The 17814-nt window shown below is 42.5% G+C and overlaps 3 protein-coding genes across 3 annotated transcripts; all 3 read left to right on the top strand.

Annotated features, from left to right (window-relative positions):
• The first annotated feature begins 670 nt into the window (after positions 1-670).
• LOC114161512 (extracellular calcium-sensing receptor-like) lies at positions 671-4670 on the top strand. The gene is made up of 8 exons (XM_028044820.1): positions 671-804; positions 1183-1477; positions 1565-1854; positions 2054-2349; positions 2859-3064; positions 3175-3396; positions 3495-3618; positions 3702-4670. Exons 1-8 carry the CDS (start codon positions 746-748, stop codon positions 4604-4606), a joined length of 2397 nt encoding a protein of 798 aa, XP_027900621.1. The 5' UTR covers positions 671-745; the 3' UTR covers positions 4607-4670.
• A 3130-nt stretch (positions 4671-7800) lies between these two features.
• Positions 7801-11834, top strand: LOC114162038 (uncharacterized). Its single transcript, XM_028045786.1, has 2 exons — positions 7801-9159; positions 9609-11834. Exons 1-2 carry the CDS (start codon positions 7801-7803, stop codon positions 11610-11612), a joined length of 3363 nt encoding a protein of 1120 aa, XP_027901587.1. The 3' UTR covers positions 11613-11834.
• Positions 11835-14902: 3068 nt separating this feature from the next.
• LOC114161504 (vomeronasal type-2 receptor 1-like) lies at positions 14903-17553 on the top strand. The gene is made up of 5 exons (XM_028044811.1): positions 14903-15207; positions 15296-15585; positions 15785-16080; positions 17228-17351; positions 17436-17553. The coding sequence occupies exons 1-4, from the start codon at positions 14947-14949 to the stop codon at positions 17272-17274; spliced, it is 894 nt and encodes a 297-aa protein (XP_027900612.1). The 5' UTR covers positions 14903-14946; the 3' UTR covers positions 17275-17351; positions 17436-17553.
• Positions 17554-17814: the final 261 nt, after the last annotated feature.

Raw genomic sequence — 17814 nt, 5'->3', positions numbered from 1 at the left:
TTTCCTCATATTGACAATCCTTTTAGAATGACTTTTTTTGAAGACATTCAAGAAAATGAATGACTTTATGGTGAAATCCAAGGCCATGAAGTCTTTTATCTCCAAAGGGTCATCATTTAGATTTAGGTTGGTACTAACATGGGTAATAGTAATGTTTTTGATTAGCTAAAATAGTAAATGTAAGCATATTGGTTACATAAAAAGATTTTAAATATAAATCTGCCATGGGCTGGAATAATTTAGGGGTTTCACTGTATGAAACACCAATTCATACATCTTAGGAAATGCTTAAAGTATTATTGAGTTAAGTGATTGTGGAAAGCTGGAAATTTAGAGATATAAAAATAAAACAGAAAAACAAAGTGGAATTTTTTATGTAAGGTCATTTTAAGACAATCAAAGATGACTGGATGAGGTCATGTTGTTAATAATTAATGATCACCTGACATATCAAAGATGTTTAAAGGCCAGTAAATACACAACTCCTCTTAAAGACACTTGAAAAATGGAGATTGGCTTGAGACTAGCAGTGAGTTTGTTTGAGCTGATCATTGTTCTTGTGTTGGGTGGGACTCTAGACAATCTGAAACAGAAGATTCTCCCTACAGAAGCTCTGACTGCTGCTGCTGGCAGCATCACATCATTATCATCAGAGCAATGCATCCTACATGGTACTCCTCCTGCACCCGCATTTTCACTGCATGGAGATTTTGTAATTGGAGGTGCTTTCTTAATTCACTACAAAATGCAAACGGTGATTAATAACTACACCACCAAGCCTGAGCCTCCAAGATGCACAGGGAGGTTAGTTACTTTGACGTTTTTGTGCCAAAAGTTCTGTCACATAAAGAAAAATTAATTAGATATGTGATTTTTATGTTTCACAATAAGCAGAATTGTGGTATTAATTGCCTGTAATCCAAAGAGGTTTTTTTTGTGCTTTTTGGCGTTTTTGCTCATGGTTCATTTTAATATTAAATCAGAACTCATTTGAGCTGTTTTATTCTCGGAAGTTTCTTTCGTCATGCAACATTTTGAGAAAATATTTTAGAGTAAAATCAGTTGTTGATTATTTACACAGGCTTTAATTAGTTTCTGACAGCTACTAGTTTATATTGTCTTTTTGTATTTTATCCTGAACGTTTTCTTACATTAACTAAATGATTCACTGATCCTCTGCAGTTTTCATCCCAGGGAGCTGCGCTTTTCTCGCGCAATGATCTTTGCCATTGAGGAGATAAACAACAGCACAGAGCTGCTGCCGGGAATCAAACTGGGTTATCAGATCCATGACACCTGCGCATCTGTGCCTGTAGCTGTGCATGTTGCATTTCAGCTAGTGAACGGCCAGGACCCCGTGTTTTACCAGGGCAGGAATTGTTCTCAGTCTGGAGTGGTGGTGGCTGCTGTGGGAGACTCTGCATCCACTCCATCCATCAGCATGTCACGCATCATGGGGCCCTTCAACGTTCCTCTGGTGATTAGACTGAATTAATTTCTGAATGAAACTTTAAAGATGTACATATGGTGATACTTTTTCTCCTTAATGGTTTTTTCTATGTAGGTGAGCCATTTTGCATCTTGTGCCTGCCTGTCAGATAAACAAGAATATCCAACATTTTTCAGAACCATTCCCAGTGACCAGTTCCAAGCTGACGCCCTGGCCAAGCTGGTGAAACACTTTGGTTGGACTTGGATTGGTGCCGTCCACTCAGACTCGGATTATGGAAATAATGGCATGGCTTCCTTTCTTAAGACAGCAAACAGTGAGGGGATCTGTGTGGAGTACATTGAATCATTTTATCGGACTGACCCACAAAGCAAGATCAGAAGAGTTGCTGACGTTATCCGCAGGTGTTGATGCTGAACCTCTTCAGAAAACCTTAAATTGGTTTTAGAAGAGATCACTTTATCTTGTTATGTAAAGTCTTTTCTATTATTTCAAGAATTGCTATAGGTTTATGTTTATATGCGTTTGAATAAATTGTAATTATATTTAATATTATTATTAAATGTCCTTGTTAGTTTAATTCACATTACAATTTCTCTCCAGGTCAACAGCAACAGTTGTTGTTGCGTTTGTAGCTGATGGTGACATGAAGTTCCTGTTAGAAGAGCTGGCTCTGGACCCTCCTCCACCTCGGCAATGGATTGGAAGTGAATCCTGGATAACCGACCCAAACTCCATGACCTTTGGTTTCTGTGCAGGAGCCATTGGAGTTGCCATTCAGAAATCTGTCATCCCAGGTCTGAGAGATTTCCTCCTGGATCTCTCTCCATCTAATGTCGCTGCTTCCTCAGTGCTGACTGAGTTCTGGCAGGAGGCATTCAACTGCAGCCTGACAAAAAGTGAGTTATGCTCTTTTCACAATATTTTGTTTTACAGTGTTTTCAAAATGCAACTGTATGTGTATCGTTTTTTTTCTTGAGTCTTAAAAAGAAATATAAATGTCACTTTTATATACTGGTGTGGTTCTGAAGGTCCATCCTATCTTTTCCCACAAAAGACAGAATCACTTTTATGTCTGAACATCTGGTATCCTTCCAACTGATAATAGTCATTGTTATTGGTTGATTTATTGTTTAAAGAGATCTGGGTTATATGACCTTATGTCATCCACCTTATACATTGGTGGATTTAATCCCAATGCAGCCTTTTCCCTGTTGTTCTTTATAAATGTTGCCAATATCACATTATCTTTAGACATTCGTACATTTTTTTAAAGAGATAAGTTTTGAGTATTTTTTTATGTTAAAATATACTTTTCATAATATTTCAGTCATACTGCATTTCAAGTTACCAATTTTTAATGTGTCTATTGGGACATCTGTGTTGATATAATCGAAATTTTATTTAGCTGCTGTTGTAACCAAGAGACAGTGTGATGGAACTGAAGATATTAAAGTGCTTGTAAGCCCGTACACTGAAACATCTCAGTTAAGAATCACCAACATGGTGTACAAGGCTGTTTATGCTGTAGCACATGCCATACATGATGCTGTATGTCAGGAAACGGAGAACAAGACAAAATGTGACAAACACAGCAATATGGAGCCCAAACAGGTCAGTTTATAAAGTTGTAGATTTATGAGTTTAATGTGAAAAGCCTGAAAATATAAGCATTTTAAACAAGCTTTTAACTACTTTCCATCTGTGTTTCTTTTATTGCTTAGCTTTTTGCTGCATTAAAGAAAGTGAACTTTACCCAAAACGGTTATCATGTCTCATTTGATAAAAACGGAGATCCTGTGGCTTTTTATGAACTTGTAAACTGGCAGAAAAGTGAGAGTGGAGATATTGAACTGGTAACAGTGGGATATTATGATGCTTCACTGCCAAAGGGCCAGGAGTTTAATATCAACGGGAAATTAATCTGGTTGGAAGGTGGAACACAAGTAACATGACTTTTGACTAATTACTCAATGTTGCTTGTAAAGAAAATCAAACAACATAAAAGTTTAAAATTGTTGTTTTGCTGCCGTTTCTGTTTCAGGTTCCAGTGTCAGTTTGCTCAGAGAGTTGTCCTCCAGGAACTCGTAAAGTGTTGCAGAAAGGAAAACCAATCTGCTGCTATGACTGTATACCATGTCCTGAAGGAGAGATCAGTAATATGACAGGTACATTTTGGAAATCTTAATGCAGATTTTATTATTAAAAATATGGTTGCATACTCTGATTTTTTTTTTCATTTGCTTTTTAGATTCTCCTGATTGCTTCCCATGCCCCAGAGAGTTCTGGTCAAATGCAAAGAGAGATGCTTGTTTCCACAAACCTGTGGAGTTTCTTTCCTTCGATGAAGTCCTGTCAATCATCCTGGCTGTAGTTTCCATCAGTGGAGCCTGTCTGGCCATCATTACAACAGTGATTTTCTTCCATCACAGAACAACTCCAATTGTCAGAGCCAACAACTCAGAGCTGAGCTTCCTGCTGCTCTTCTCTCTGACTCTGTGTTTCTTATGTTCATTAACTTTCATTGGAGCCCCCTCTGAGTGGTCCTGCATGCTGCGGCACACAGTGTTTGGCATCACATTTGTTCTCTGTATCTCCTGTGTTCTTGGGAAAACTATAGTGGTTCTAATGGCCTTTAAAGCTACACTTCCTGGTAGTAATGCAATGAAATGGTTTGGACCTGTACAGCAAAGAATGACTGTAGTGTCTGTAACTTTTATTCAAGTTATCATATGTATCATTTGGTTGGTTGTGAGTCCTCCCTTCCCAGTGAAAAATCTGACCACCTACAAGGAGAAGATCATCCTGGAATGTGCGTTAGGCTCTGCTGTTGGTTTCTGGGCTGTGCTCGGCTACATCGGCCTGCTGGCTGTGTTTTGCTTTGTGTTAGCTGTTCTAGCTCGGAAACTACCTGATAATTTCAACGAAGCCAAGATGATAACCTTCAGCATGTTGATATTCTGTGCAGTCTGGATCACCTTCATCCCAGCTTATGTCAGCTCTCCTGGAAAATTTACTGTGGCTGTGGAGATATTTGCTATTCTGGCCTCCAGTTTTGGACTGATAATGTGTATATTTGCTCCAAAGTGTTTCATTATTTTGTTTCAGCCCGAAAAAAACACCAAAAAACATTTAATGAACAAAAGCCCAATGTAAAATGTGAATGTCTTGAACATCAAACTGCCAGCAATGATGTGATAAGTCATGCAAGAAAACTTAAACTGCTTATGCTCACCAAATATGTGTCACGTTTATTTTGCTTTTTTACATTTTAGAGTAATGTTGAATAATGTTACTTTGTATTTTATTATTTTTTTTATGACATATATTTTACGTCTTAAAAAAGATTTTCTTGGTCCTCAGATCAAAATGAAGAATTATACACAGACCTACAGTGCAGACCAAACGTTTGGACACACCTTCTCATTGAATTCAATTAGAAAGTGTGTCCAAACTTTTGGTCTGTACTGTATCCCTAACTGTTGGGCTGTCAGGTGAATAAAAAGTATGTGTAATGTCTGCTGATCTAATTTTTAATTAAGTTTAAGAAAAATGTTATCCTTAACTCTTCTCACTAATACATCCAGTTCACTTTATCACACTGTATCTGTTTGTGTTTTGCTATTATTGCATTATTAACAAAGTCAATTAAAAATGTGTTTCTGTCTCGAATGTTGATTGTTTCTCAGGTTTTGTGGGGAGGGTTGCTTGCATTTTGGTTGGTGGTTTGACGGCATAGCTGTAGCACACAGAAAGTAAATACAACTTATGGGGCCCAATAAAGCCTGCCAATGGTGGAGCAGTGGTTCCTCACACCATAGTATGATAACATCCTCAGGAAACTCTATCCCTTATAAAAGTAAGTAGTTAGTGCTCATTAGTGCACCATTAAAACTGTGGGGAAATTTCATAAAAAATACGTTTTTTTTGATATATTTGTTAAAACTGTCATTATTTCGCTGAGGCAGATAAATGAGAGAAAATAAATTGAGCGGTATTTGAGATTTTTACGAATAAGAAGGTAGCATACGACCCTTTGCACGTGACATCATGCTCTTCAGGACTGTGCAAAATTCATGGCGTCAATCCGGATCTTGATATGTCACACCTGCAAGGTGAAAAGTGCTTACTATTTAGGCATATTTGTGAACAACATTTGAGAGAAATTATTGTATTTGTGTGTGTAGACAATGTTTTACATATCTGAGTTCAGCTCATAAAGGGTGGGAGCAACAACAAAAGTGCTGCATTTATATTTTTGTTCCGTATCCTTCTAGTTACATAACTGTGCTTACATTAACATCCAGAGGCTTTTTTTTAAGTTAGTAGATGATTTATTCATGAAACAAGGACCAACAGACTGATATACCTTAAACTCCCACCAATGGAACATGTGTGCATATAAATTACTGCTGGATTATTCAATGCATAAACAGATCCGTCTGAACACCGGGCACGCAGCATGCATGATGTGTGTCAAAACAAGCATGCACCATGCAGCACCCTTTCGTTCTACGGCGCCAAAATGTGTCAAACTGCGTCCTATCAAATGCCATCAATGACTGATCCACTAGCAGCCTTGAGATTTTTACGAATAAGAAGGTAGCATGGACCCTTTGCACGTGACACCATGCTCTTCAGGACTCCGCCATGACAGACGTCAAAACAACCAATGCGCGCCAGTAAACCCTGTCAAAAACCAGACATTTGTAACCTAATATCGCTTCTATTTAGTTAATTTTACTTTCGAAATGGCCACAGGACCGGCTGCACAAGCGGACAAGGACGCAAACCGAACTTGTCATTTTATTTTATATAACTTCTAATGAGGAAAACATGGCGGCGATGGATAGCAAAGTCAATCATAATGAATGGCAGCCCTCGGTGTAACCGCGGATTTGCAGCGAACGCTTTTTACAAGGTAAGAAGATTACCGTTCACTTTGTAAGTAAGTATGATTAGAAATGTATCAAATATTGCATCATAGAGAAGGTACGGGCCTGACCACTGGTAACCATGGAGACAGTACCGCACCATCATGTAGCCTAGCATGTTTGGAAAACAAATGGTTAGCATCTCGTCTTTTGTACGTTTTTTAATGTCGCTCCGGTGTAAAGGGAATCGCTATTTATGACGTAGTAATATAAATCATGTGGTGTGAATTCTGAAAAAGTCGGTAATTTGATCAGGACTTCAGGAGGGAGGAGGTACGGATCGGTTTCTAAGCTAGCTGTTTCCAACTTTTGTAAACACCGCCGTCTGTGAGCAGCAAACAGGCGTGTTATGTGGCTCCTATTTGACTGGAACGAATAGAAGCCATGAATAAACTGGCACAACATTGAAAAACAATTTCAGTCGCTCTGTTCAAATCTCCCATCCCTCGACTCCGACGTCCATCATGGCGCCTGTTATGATTTATTGACTAGTTGCACAGGGTCAATAGACTATGGTTTATTTTACTATATTTTTAGAGCAGTGCTGTTCTGCTTTTCAATATTAATTCTGCTTAATGTTCAGTTTTATAGCTGATTTAAACTGTATGACTGGCAATTACTTTTTCATTTAAAATTAATGTTTTAATCAAATAAATGGCCTGGAGATGAACCGGACTTTTTTTGTTGGCAGCGATTCAGGCACAAGACCGGGCTAGTTACAGGTAGCAAGTCTAACATTATTCATTCACAAAGTGTGAGTTAACTGTAGACTGGTTGTAAATTGCATCAGCCCAGCCGCCTCGCCTACATCCCCTTTGTTCTCTCTGGGCGGTACAGCGGTGATGTCAGGGACTGAAGGCTGAGTTATAGTGGCGGTTTTAACAGTTTGTGTTGAGCAACACTGATTTTCTTCCATCACAGAACAACTCCAATTGTCAGAGCCAACAACTCAGAGCTGAGCTTCCTGCTGCTCTTCTCTCTGACTCTGTGTTCCCTTTCAGTCGATTCACTCGGTACAACACATAGAGTATGGGATATCACGCCCTGCGTGGCCTAACTGAAGACACCTTTAATCACGCCGTAAGGCAAATGCCGTGTGATGACGGGTGGCAGGCCCCGCCTGCATATAAATACACCCCCATCACAGTCATTATTCAGTTCTTACGCTCTTCACCTCGCTGAGAACACCTAACTTCAAATCCGTGCTTTCTAGCTGCTGCTAGATAGCATCGCTCTTGTTTTCTTTTCCAAAACTAGCTTAACTGCTCCTGTTGGTGTTAGCTACTGCTGCCTTCTGGTTAGCGTGTCTACCCGCTGAGCGCTAGTTGTTTCTTCGGTTTGTCTATTTTTTACTTTTTTTTTTTTTTTTTTTTTTTTTTTTTGGTTTCGTGGTTCGGGATGAGCACGAAGCAAAAAATGGCGAAGCAGAAGTCTTCCGTTCGCCCCTGTCCTCAGGAGTGCGGCTTCACGCTTCACGAAAAGGACCAGCACGAAGCATGCCCCGTCTGCCTTGGAATTGTCCACGCCAGAAGAGCGTTGTCGGAGCCGACCGCTTGTGCTTTTTGTAGCCAGCTTCAGCGCTCCACGCTTGAACGGCGGGTCAAGTTTGTGCAGAAAGTGCTGGGAGAGGCTACCGTGTCACAACAAGACCCCTTGCTGTCCGAGTCTAGGAATCCGGTTTCGTCCGAGTCTGACGAGGATGAAGGGGCCAAAGCTTCCACTTCCAGCTGGGCAGCCCCTGCTTCCAGCTGGGCAGACCATATGGAGTATGTGGACGGGTTAGCCGAAACGGTACAGGACGCAGCGCCATCTCATTATCACCTCGAGGCTCAGGGTGATGATGACGTGCTAGACATCGGCCTGGAAAGTCACAGTCTTTCGGAAGATGATGACGACTTTTCCGCGGGTCAGTGTCCATCTGCTGCCGCTTCATCCCCGGTGGGTCAGGACGACACATCGTTCCTTTCCCTTTGCCGTCGTGCAGCTGATAAGTTAGACGTCGAGTGGCCCACCCCTCCTCCTGCTCAGAAGGTGTCCCGTTTCACTGGATTCTACCTTCCGAGGGAGCCAGCTGCGGTTAAAAACCGCCTGCCCATGTTCCCAGATTTTGTCTCGGAGCTAACGTCGTCCTGGAACAAACCGTTGTCCACGCGTGTTACAGTGCCTGGCTACGGGCAGTATGTGGACCTGGAGGGTGCTGACAAAGCGGGTCTGGTTAATTTACCACCGATGGAGGCGTCCTTGGCAGCTTACCTGGCGCCATCATACAACCATGGTGTGGGCGGCTCTGCCACCTTGCCCTCAAAACAATGCAGGTTTTCCGCATCTCAGTTGGAGAAGACCTATCGCGCTCAAGCAACCACTGCTCGCTCCCTGAGCTCGGCCACCATGCTTCAAACTTATCAAGCTATGTGCTTGTCCGAGCTAGGGGCTCAGATGCCTCCTGATAGCCATCTGATCCCCCTCTTAAATGAGATCAGAATCACTGCTGATTATATTCTTCGCACATCCCGCTGTGCTGCGCTCTCACTGGGGAGGGGGATGGCTTCCACAGTGGTTGCTCAGAGACACTTATGGCTAACGCTTTCTGACGTTCCCGATAGGGACAGGGCCATATACCTGGATGAGCCGGTGTCAACAGATGGGCTTTTTGGGCAGTCCCTTGATGCAATCCAAGCGAAGTTCGAGCTTAAGAAAAAGCAAACTGAAGCTCTTCGTTGCATCATTCCCAGACGTGACGCTAGGTCCAGGTCCAACATGAGCGCACGCAAGCCGGTGACGACACCGGCACCACCTAAGAGAGCAGCACCCCCCGCAGCTCTGAACACTACAATTTCACAGCCGTTGAAAAAGCATACTCCCCGCCAGTCGGCTTGGAGCAAAGGCCCCCCTCCGGGTTTTCAACGAGATTTGACGTCTCGGAAGAAAAAGCCTCAGTCATCCTGACGACGTGAGACGGCGTGACAACAGAGAGGCATCAGAAGCAGGGAGACCTGATTGCCGCCACTCATTCGTTTATGCGCAAAAGGCATCTTGTTTGTTCTGTTCAGGGTTCCAGCCCCAAGAGGCGCTGCGTTTTCCTAACACAGTCTCCCAAGCACAACACCCCAACGCACATACAATTTGCACTCTCAGCCCCAGGTTTAAGTGGGCTAAATGTTTCTCAAGAAACGAGAGAAAATGTTCTGAATGTTTGTGTAACTGTTCCACATGTTTCAATAAAGAGTGCAATTCCTTTGCCAAAAAATCAAGATCAAAGCACTGTGTGCCACAGCGTGCACAACAGTCAAACGGAGCTACTCCTCTCCATCCCAGCAGAGGGCAGCACCTCCCCAACAGTGCATCAGGTCAGCAGTCTGGCTGCACGCGTACCCTTTTGGCGCGCATGCGCACTTTCCCCATGGATAGAAAGGACCGTTGCTACGGGTTACCGGTTGCAGTTCCGGATAAGACCGCCCAGGTTCCAATCAGTTATAAACACAACTGTGGGGACCGAAGCAGCCAGAGTTCTGAGAGACGAAATAAACACGTTGTTGGCAAAAGGAGCAGTGCGTGTGGTTCCCGCTTCGGAAGCAAAAAGAGGTTGGTACAGCCGCTATTTTGTTGTTCCGAAGAAGGGAGGTGGGCTACGTCCCATCCTGGATTTAAGAGTGTTAAACAAGCACCTTCGCAAGTTCAAATTCAAAATGTTGACGCTGAGGCAACTTTTGAACGCAGTCGGCCCAGGGGATTGGTTTGCAACAATCGATCTGACGGATGCTTACTTTCACGTGGCAATACACCCAGAACACAGACGTTTTCTGAGGTTTGCTTTCGAGGGAATAGCGTACGAGTACCTGGTCTTACCCTTCGGTCTGTCTCTTGCCCCTCGCACATTTATGAAAATTGTGGAGACAGCGCTAGCCCCTCTCAGAGAAAAGGGAATTCGCATTCTGGCTTATCTGGACGACTGGGCTTTAATAGCCAGTTCCAGAGAGCAGGCTGCAGAACAGCTGCCGCAGGTGCTGTCCCACATTCAAGCGCTGGGTTTCTCGGTAAACTTTCAAAAAAGTTCACTGAACCCGAGTCAACAGTTCTCATTCCTGGGGCTGGAAATATGCTCCCTGTCAGCTCGAGCTCGTCTCTCAGAGCATCGTGTGACCGCATTTCATCGATGCCTAGCTCAGTTTCAGTTGGGGTGCAAACTGCGCTTTCAGACTGTCTTGCGGCTGATGGGAATAATGGCCTCCATGATCGCAGTGGTGCCACTCGGACTGTTGAAAATGCGCCCAATACAGCGGTGGACACGCTCTCACCGGCTGTGCACGTCACGGCACCTGCACAGAAGGCTGACGATAACTGCTTCTTGCATGTCAGCCCTTCGCCCATGGAGAGAGCCCGGTCTGCTATACCGTGGGTCTCCAATCGGCAGGGTGTCCTTTCGCAAAGTGTTGTCCACAGATGCCTCTCTGAAGGGGTGGGGGGCAATATGCGATGGCGTTGCGGTGAGGGGGGTCTGGACATTATCCCAATCCAAGCTCCACATAAACTACCTGGAGTTGCGAGCTGTCCTGCTAGCTCTGAGGCATTTTTGCAAGGTTCTGATGAACCAGCATGTTCTGATAAGGACAGACAACACCACTGTGGTGTCCTACATAAACAGACAAGGGGGCACTCATTCACTTCCCTTGCTGAAATTATCTCACAGACTATTGCAGTGGTGCAGCATTCATTTTCTGTCTGTCAAAGCAACTCATATTCCAGGACACCTGAATTTGGGGGCGGATCTGCTGTCAAGGGGAGGCCCACTGGTGAGGGAGTGGAGACTACATCCATCCGTGGTTGTACAGATTTGGCGAAGGTTCGGCAAAGCTTCAGTGGATCTCTTTGCCACCAAAGCCAACACCCACTGTCCCCTATTCTTTTCCATAACGGATCACAGCGCTCCACTGGGAGTGGATGCCCTGGCTCACCCATGGCCCAATGTGCTTCTGTATGCATTTCCCCCAGTGGAAATTATTCTGCCAGTGCTAGAGAGAGTACGCAGATGGGGCCTGTCCTTGATTCTGGTGGCCCCTCGTTGGCCAGCAAAGTCATGGTATGCAGAAATAATCAGCTTGCTGGTGATGAAGCCCTGGAAACTCCCCGCCCGCAGGGATCTCCTCTCCCAGGCAGGGGGGGAAGTATTTCATCCACACCCAGAATTGTGGATGCTACATGCCTACCTGCTGAGAGGTCCAGCTTGTTAGCTAGAGGCCTTCCTTTAGATGTGGTTGCAACCATTCAGAGCTCCAGAGCAGCTTCCACGAGGGGGTTATATGCGTATAAGTGGCGTGTTTTTGAACAGTGGTGTCACAGCAAAAGCATTTCTCCCTTCCAGTGCTCCATTGTGGATGTTTTGACATTCCTACAGGAGCTAGTGGATAAGGGTCTCTCGTTCTCCACAATTAAAGTTTACTTGGCTTCCATCTCGGCTTGTCATGTTGGTCTTGATGGAGGAACACCAGGTGCTCATCCTCTGGCTGTGCGTTTCTTAAAAGGGGTCCGTAGACTGAGACCAGGGATAAAATCTAATGTTCCTTCCTGGAATCTTACTGTGGTCTTGGACGCTCTTTGTAGCACTCCTTTCGAGCCCCTTGAGTTGGTTGATTTGAAATTTCTATCATATAAGACAGCTCTGCTTCTTGCTTTGGCAACTACAAAACGGGTTGGGGACCTGCATGCACTTTCGGTGCACCCCTCTTGTGTTCAGTTTTCAGCTGATGGTTTAAGGGTCACCTTAAGACCAAATGCTGCATATCTCCCTAAGGTGATTCCTTTGGATTACAGCACAATGACCATTGAGCTTTCTAGTTTTTATCCCCCTCCTTTTGCTTCTGAAGAGCAAAGAAGGCTGCATTTTCTGTGCCCAGTGCGTGCACTGAGACTTTACATCAATCGTACTCAGAATGTGCGACTGTGTGATCAGCTGTTTGTGTGTTTTGCCAATCCGGCTAGAGGCAAGGCTCTCTCCAGACAGAGACTCTCTCATTGGGTCGTGGAGGCTATTTCTCTGGCTTACATCAGCAAGGGCCTCCCTTTACCTCATGGTGTGAGAGCACATTCAACCAGAGGTGTAGCGGCATCCTGGGCCCTTTTCAGAGGGGTCCCTGTGAGTGACATCTGTGCTGCAGCCAGCTGGTCTTCACCGCACACTTTTGTTCGGTTTTATCGTCTGGATGTGACAGCCCCTTCTGTGGCTCATTCTGTTCTTTCTGCTGGTTTGGAGGTTTCAAACTAGTTCAGTACTTTTGTCTTAGGTTTGATGGCTGCTCCGCGGGGCGTGTATATATGTCCCATACTCTATGTGTTGTACCGAGTGAATCGACTGAAAAGGAACGTAATGTTACGCATATAACTACTGTTCCCTGAAGGAGAGGAACGAGGTACAACACCTTTTTTCTGCCCCGCCAGTCAGCCTGGCTCGGTGAAGAGCGGCCATCGAACTGAATAATGACTGTGATGGGGGTGTATTTATATGCAGGCGGGGCCTGCCACCCGTCATCACACGTCATTTGCCTTACGGCGTGATTAAAGGTGTCTTCAGTTAGGCCACGCAGGGCGTGATATCCCATACTCTATGTGTTGTACCTCGTTCCTCTCCTTCAGGGAACAGTAGTTATATGCATAACATTACGTTTCTTATGTTCACTAACTTTCATTGGAGCCCCCTCTGAGTGGTCCTGCATGCTGCGGCACACAGCGTTTGGCATCACATTTGTTCTCTGTATCTCCTGTGTTCTTGGGAAAACTATAGTGGTTCTAATGGCCTTTAAGCTACACTTCCTGGTAGTAATGCACTGAAATGGTTTGGTCCTCCACAACAAAGAATGACTGTAATGTCTTTTACATTTATTCAAGTTTTTTTTTTTACCCCTCCAGGGTTTTTTTTGTGGGCTCTAGAGTCCCTTATATGAAAGTAGGCTAACAGGAAAGGGGAAGACATGCGGCAAATATCGTCGGGTCCGGGAGTCGTACCCGCGAGGACTCAAGGCCTCCAAACATGGGTCTTTTTTTTTCACACATTTATTCGAGTTATAATATGTATCTTTTGGTTGGTTGTGAAAAATCTGACCACCAGAAGATCATCCTGGAATGTGCGTTAGGCTCTGCTGTTGGTTTCTGGGTTTAGACAGGGATTAGAATCCAGAAAAACTACCTTAGCAACTACTTTTTAGAATCCTATTCTTCCAAACCAGAAAAGAAATTAGAACAGAAGATACTTACTTATACTTCTCTACCAACCATGAATAGGAGTATCTAGTTTATTTCCTTTGGATCAACATTATTAGCTTTTTCTTCTTTCGCTATTTCCTTTGGTTTGTTATTTCCTTTTAAATCATGTAAAGCACTTTATATTGCCTTGAAGCTGAAAATGTGCTGTATAAATAAAATTACTGTTGCCTTTTATCAACCGAGGGTCATCATTTAGATTTAGGTTGGTACTAACATGGGTAATAGTAATGTTTTTGATTAGCTAAAATGATAAATTTAAGCATATTGGTCACATTAAAAGATTTTAAATATAAATCTGCCATGGGCTTGAATGATTTATGGGTTTCACTGTATGAGATGCCAATTCATACATATTAGTAAATGGTTACAGTATTATTGAGTTAAGTGATTGTGGAAAGCTGTTCTTTATAATTTAGAGATATAAAGAAAAAACAACAGAAGAACAAAGTGGAATTTTTTATGTAAGGTCATTTTAAGACAATCAAAGATGACTGGATGAGGTCATGTTGTTAATAATTAATGATCACCTGACATATCAAAGATGTTTAAAGGCCAGTAAATACACAACTCCTCTTAAAGACACTTGAAAAATGGAGATTGGCTTGAGACTAGCAGTGAGTTTGTTTGAGCTGATCATTGTTCTTGTGTTGGGTGGGACTCTAGATGATCTGAAACAGAAGATTCTCCCTACAGAAGCTCTGACTGCTGCTGCTGGCAGCATCACATCATTATCATCAGAGCAATGCATCCTACATGGTACTCCTCCTGCACCCGCATTTTCACTGCATGGAGATTTTGTGATTGGAGGTGCTTTCTTCATTCACTACAAAACGAAAATGGTGATTAATAACTACACCACCAAGCCTGAGCCTCCAAGATGCACAAGGTCAGTTAACGGGACGTTTTTGTGCCAAATGTTCTGTGATATTTGGAAAAATAAATTAGATATGTGATTTTCATGTTTCACAATAAGCAGAATTGTTGTGGTATTATTTGGTGTAATCCAAAGAGTTGTTTTTTGTGCTTTTTGGAGTTCTTGCTCATGTTTTTTTTAGTCATTTTAATATTAAATCAGAACTCATTTGAGCTGTTTTATTCTCGGAAGTTTCTTTAGTCATGCAACATTTTGAGAAAATATTTTAGAGTAAAATCAGTTGTTGATTATTTACACAGGCTTTAATTAGTTTCTGACAGCTACTAGTTTATATTGTCTTTTTGTATTTTATCCTGAACGTTTTCTTACATTAACTAAATGATTCACTGATCCTCTGCAGTTTTCATCCCAGGGAGCTGCGCTTTTCTCGCGCAATGATCTTTGCCATTGAGGAGATAAACAACAGCACAGAGCTGCTGCCGGGAATCAAACTGGGTTATCAGATCCATGACACCTGCGCATCTGTGCCTGTAGCTGTGCATGTTGCATTTCAGCTAGTGAACGGCCAGGACCCCGTGTTTTACCAGGGCAGGAATTGTTCTCAGTCTGGAGTGGTGGTGGCTGCTGTGGGAGACTCTGCATCCACTCCATCCATCAGCATGTCACGCATCATGGGGCTCTTCAACGTTCCTCTGGTGATTAGACTGAATTAATTTCTGAATGAAACTTTAAGATGTACATGTGGTGATACTTTTTCTCCTTAATGTTTTTTTTTCTATGTAGGTGAGCCATTTTGCAACTTGTGCCTGCCTGTCAGATAAACAAGAATATCCAACATTTTTCAGAACCATTCCCAGTGACCAGTTCCAAGCTGACGCCCTGGCCAAGCTGGTGAAACACTTTGGTTGGACTTGGATTGGTGCCATCCACTCAGACTCGGATTATGGAAATAATGGCATGGCTTCCTTTCTTAAGACAGCAAACAGTGAGGGGATCTGTGTGGAGTACATTGAATCATTTTATCGGACTGACCCACAAAGCAAGATCAGAAGAGTTGCTGACGTTATCCGCAGGTGTTGATGCTGAACCTCTTCAGAAAACCTTAAATTGGTTTTAGAAGAGATCACTTTATCTTGTTATGTAAAGTCTTTTCTATTATTTCAAGTATGGCTACAGGTTTATGTTTATATGAGTTCAAATAAATTGTAATTATATTTAATATTATTATTAAATGTCCTTGTTAGTTTAATTCACATTACAATTTCTCTCCAGGTCAACAGCAACAGTTGTTGTTGCGTTTGTAGCTGATGGTGACATGAAGTTCCTGTTAGAAGAGCTGGCTCTGGACCCTCCTCCACCTCGGCAATGGATTGGAAGTGAATCCTGGATAACCGACCCAAACTCCATGACCTTTGGTTTCTGTGCAGGAGCCATTGGAGTTGCCATTCAGAAATCTGTCATCCCAGGTCTGAGAGATTTCCTCCTGGATCTCTCTCCATCTAATGTCGCTGCTTCCTCAGTGCTGACTGAGTTCTGGCAGGAGGCATTCAACTGCAGCCTGACAAAAAGTGAGTTATGCTCTTTTCACAATATTTTGTTTTACAGTGTTTTCAAAATGCCACTGTATGTGTATCGTTTTTTTTCTTGAGTCTTAAAAAGAAATATAAATGTCACTTTTATATACTGGTGTGGTTCTGAAGGTCCATCCTATCTTTTCCCACAAAAGACAGAATCACTTTTATGTCTGAACATCTGGTATCCTTCCAACTGATAATAGTCATTGTTATTGGTTGATTTATTGTTTAAAGAGATCTGGGTTATATGACTTTACGTTATCCACCTTATACATTGGTGGATTTAATCCCAATGCAGCCTTTTCCCTGTTGTTCTTTATAAATGTTACCAATATCACATTATCTTTAGACATTCATACATTTTTTAAAAAAAAGAAAAGTTTGAGTATTTTTTTTATGTTAAAATATACTTTTCATAATATTTCAGTCATACTGCATTTCAAGTTACCAATTTTTAATGTGTCTATTGGGACATCTGTGTTGATATAATCGAAATTTTATTTAGCTGCTGTTGTAACCAAGAGACAGTGTGATGGAACTGAAGATATTAAAGTGCTTGTAAGCCCGTACACTGAAACATCTCAGTTAAGAATCACCAACATGGTGTACAAGGCTGTTTATGCTGTAGCACATGCCATACATGATGCTGTATGTCAGGAAACGGAGAACAAGACAAAATGTGACAAACACAGCAATATGGAGCCCAAACAGGTCAGTTTATAAAGTTGTAGATTTATGAGTTTAATGTGAAAAGCCTGAAAATATAAGCATTTTAAACAAGCTTTTAACTACTTTCCATCTGTGTTTCTTTTATTGCTTAGCTTTTTGCTGCATTAAAGAAAGTGAACTTTACCCAAAACGGTTATCATGTCTCATTTGATAAAAACGGAGATCCTGTGGCTTTTTATGAACTTGTAAACTGGCAGAAAAGTGAGAGTGGAGATATTGAACTGGTAACAGTGGGATATTATGATGCTTCACTGCGAAAGGGCCAGGAGTTTAATATCACCAGGAAATTAATCTGGTTGGAAGGTGGAACACAAGTAACATGACTTTTGACTAATTACTCAATGTTGCTTGTAAAGAAAATCAAACAACATAAAAGTTTAAAATTGTTGTTTTGCTGCCGTTTCTGTTTCAGGTTCCAGTGTCAGTTTGCTCAGAGAGTTGTCCTCCAGGAACTCGTAAAGTGTTGCAGAAAGGAAAACCAATCTGCTGCTATGACTGTATACCATGTCCTGAAGGAGAGATCAGTAATATGACAGGTACATTTTGGAAATCTTAATGCAGATTTTATCATTAAAAATATGGTTGCATATTCTGATTTTTTTTTTCATTTTGGTTTTTAGATTCTCCTGATTGCTTCCTGTGTCCCAGAGAGTTCTGGCCAAATGCAAAGAGAGATGCTTGTTTTCCCAAACCAGTTGAGTTTCTATCCTTCGATGAAGTCCTGTCAATCATCTTGGCTGTAGTTTCCATCAGTGGAGCCTGTCTGGCCATCATTACAACAGTGATTTTCTTCCATCACAGAACAACTCCAATTGTCAGAGCCAACAACTCAGAGCTGAGCTTCCTGCTGCTCTTCTCTCTGACTCTGTGTTTCTTATGTTCATTAACTTTCATTGGAGCCCCCTCTGAGTGGTCCTGCATGCTGCGGCACACAGCGTTTGGCATCACATTTGTTCTCTGTATCTCCTGTGTTCTTGGGAAAACTATAGTGGTTCTAAT

This window comes from Xiphophorus couchianus, chromosome 18 (assembly GCF_001444195.1).
Source record: "Xiphophorus couchianus chromosome 18, X_couchianus-1.0, whole genome shotgun sequence".
NCBI lineage: Eukaryota > Metazoa > Chordata > Actinopteri > Cyprinodontiformes > Poeciliidae > Xiphophorus > Xiphophorus couchianus.
Note: the sequence above shows the minus strand (reverse complement) of the source record. Positions and strands in the feature narration are given on the sequence as shown.

Excerpts from the sequence above, each read along its gene's own strand:
- LOC114162038 (XM_028045786.1), top strand. The coding sequence starts at position 7,801 with ATGGCGAAGCAGAAGTCTTCCGTTCGCCCCTGTCCTCAGGAGTGCGGC. Across the intron at positions 9,160-9,608 it reads ACATGAGCGCACGCAAGCCG|AGTGCAATTCCTTTGCCAAA; the intron begins GTGACGACACCG and ends GTTTCAATAAAG.
- LOC114161512 (XM_028044820.1), top strand. The coding sequence starts at position 746 with ATGCAAACGGTGATTAATAACTACACCACCAAGCCTGAGCCTCCAAGA. Across the intron at positions 1,855-2,053 it reads GTTGCTGACGTTATCCGCAG|GTCAACAGCAACAGTTGTTG; the intron begins GTGTTGATGCTG and ends ATTTCTCTCCAG. Across the intron at positions 3,397-3,494 it reads GGTTGGAAGGTGGAACACAA|GTTCCAGTGTCAGTTTGCTC; the intron begins GTAACATGACTT and ends TTTCTGTTTCAG.
- LOC114161504 (XM_028044811.1), top strand. The coding sequence starts at position 14,947 with ATGATCTTTGCCATTGAGGAGATAAACAACAGCACAGAGCTGCTGCCG. Across the intron at positions 15,586-15,784 it reads GTTGCTGACGTTATCCGCAG|GTCAACAGCAACAGTTGTTG; the intron begins GTGTTGATGCTG and ends ATTTCTCTCCAG. Across the intron at positions 16,081-17,227 it reads CAACTGCAGCCTGACAAAAA|GTTCCAGTGTCAGTTTGCTC; the intron begins GTGAGTTATGCT and ends TTTCTGTTTCAG.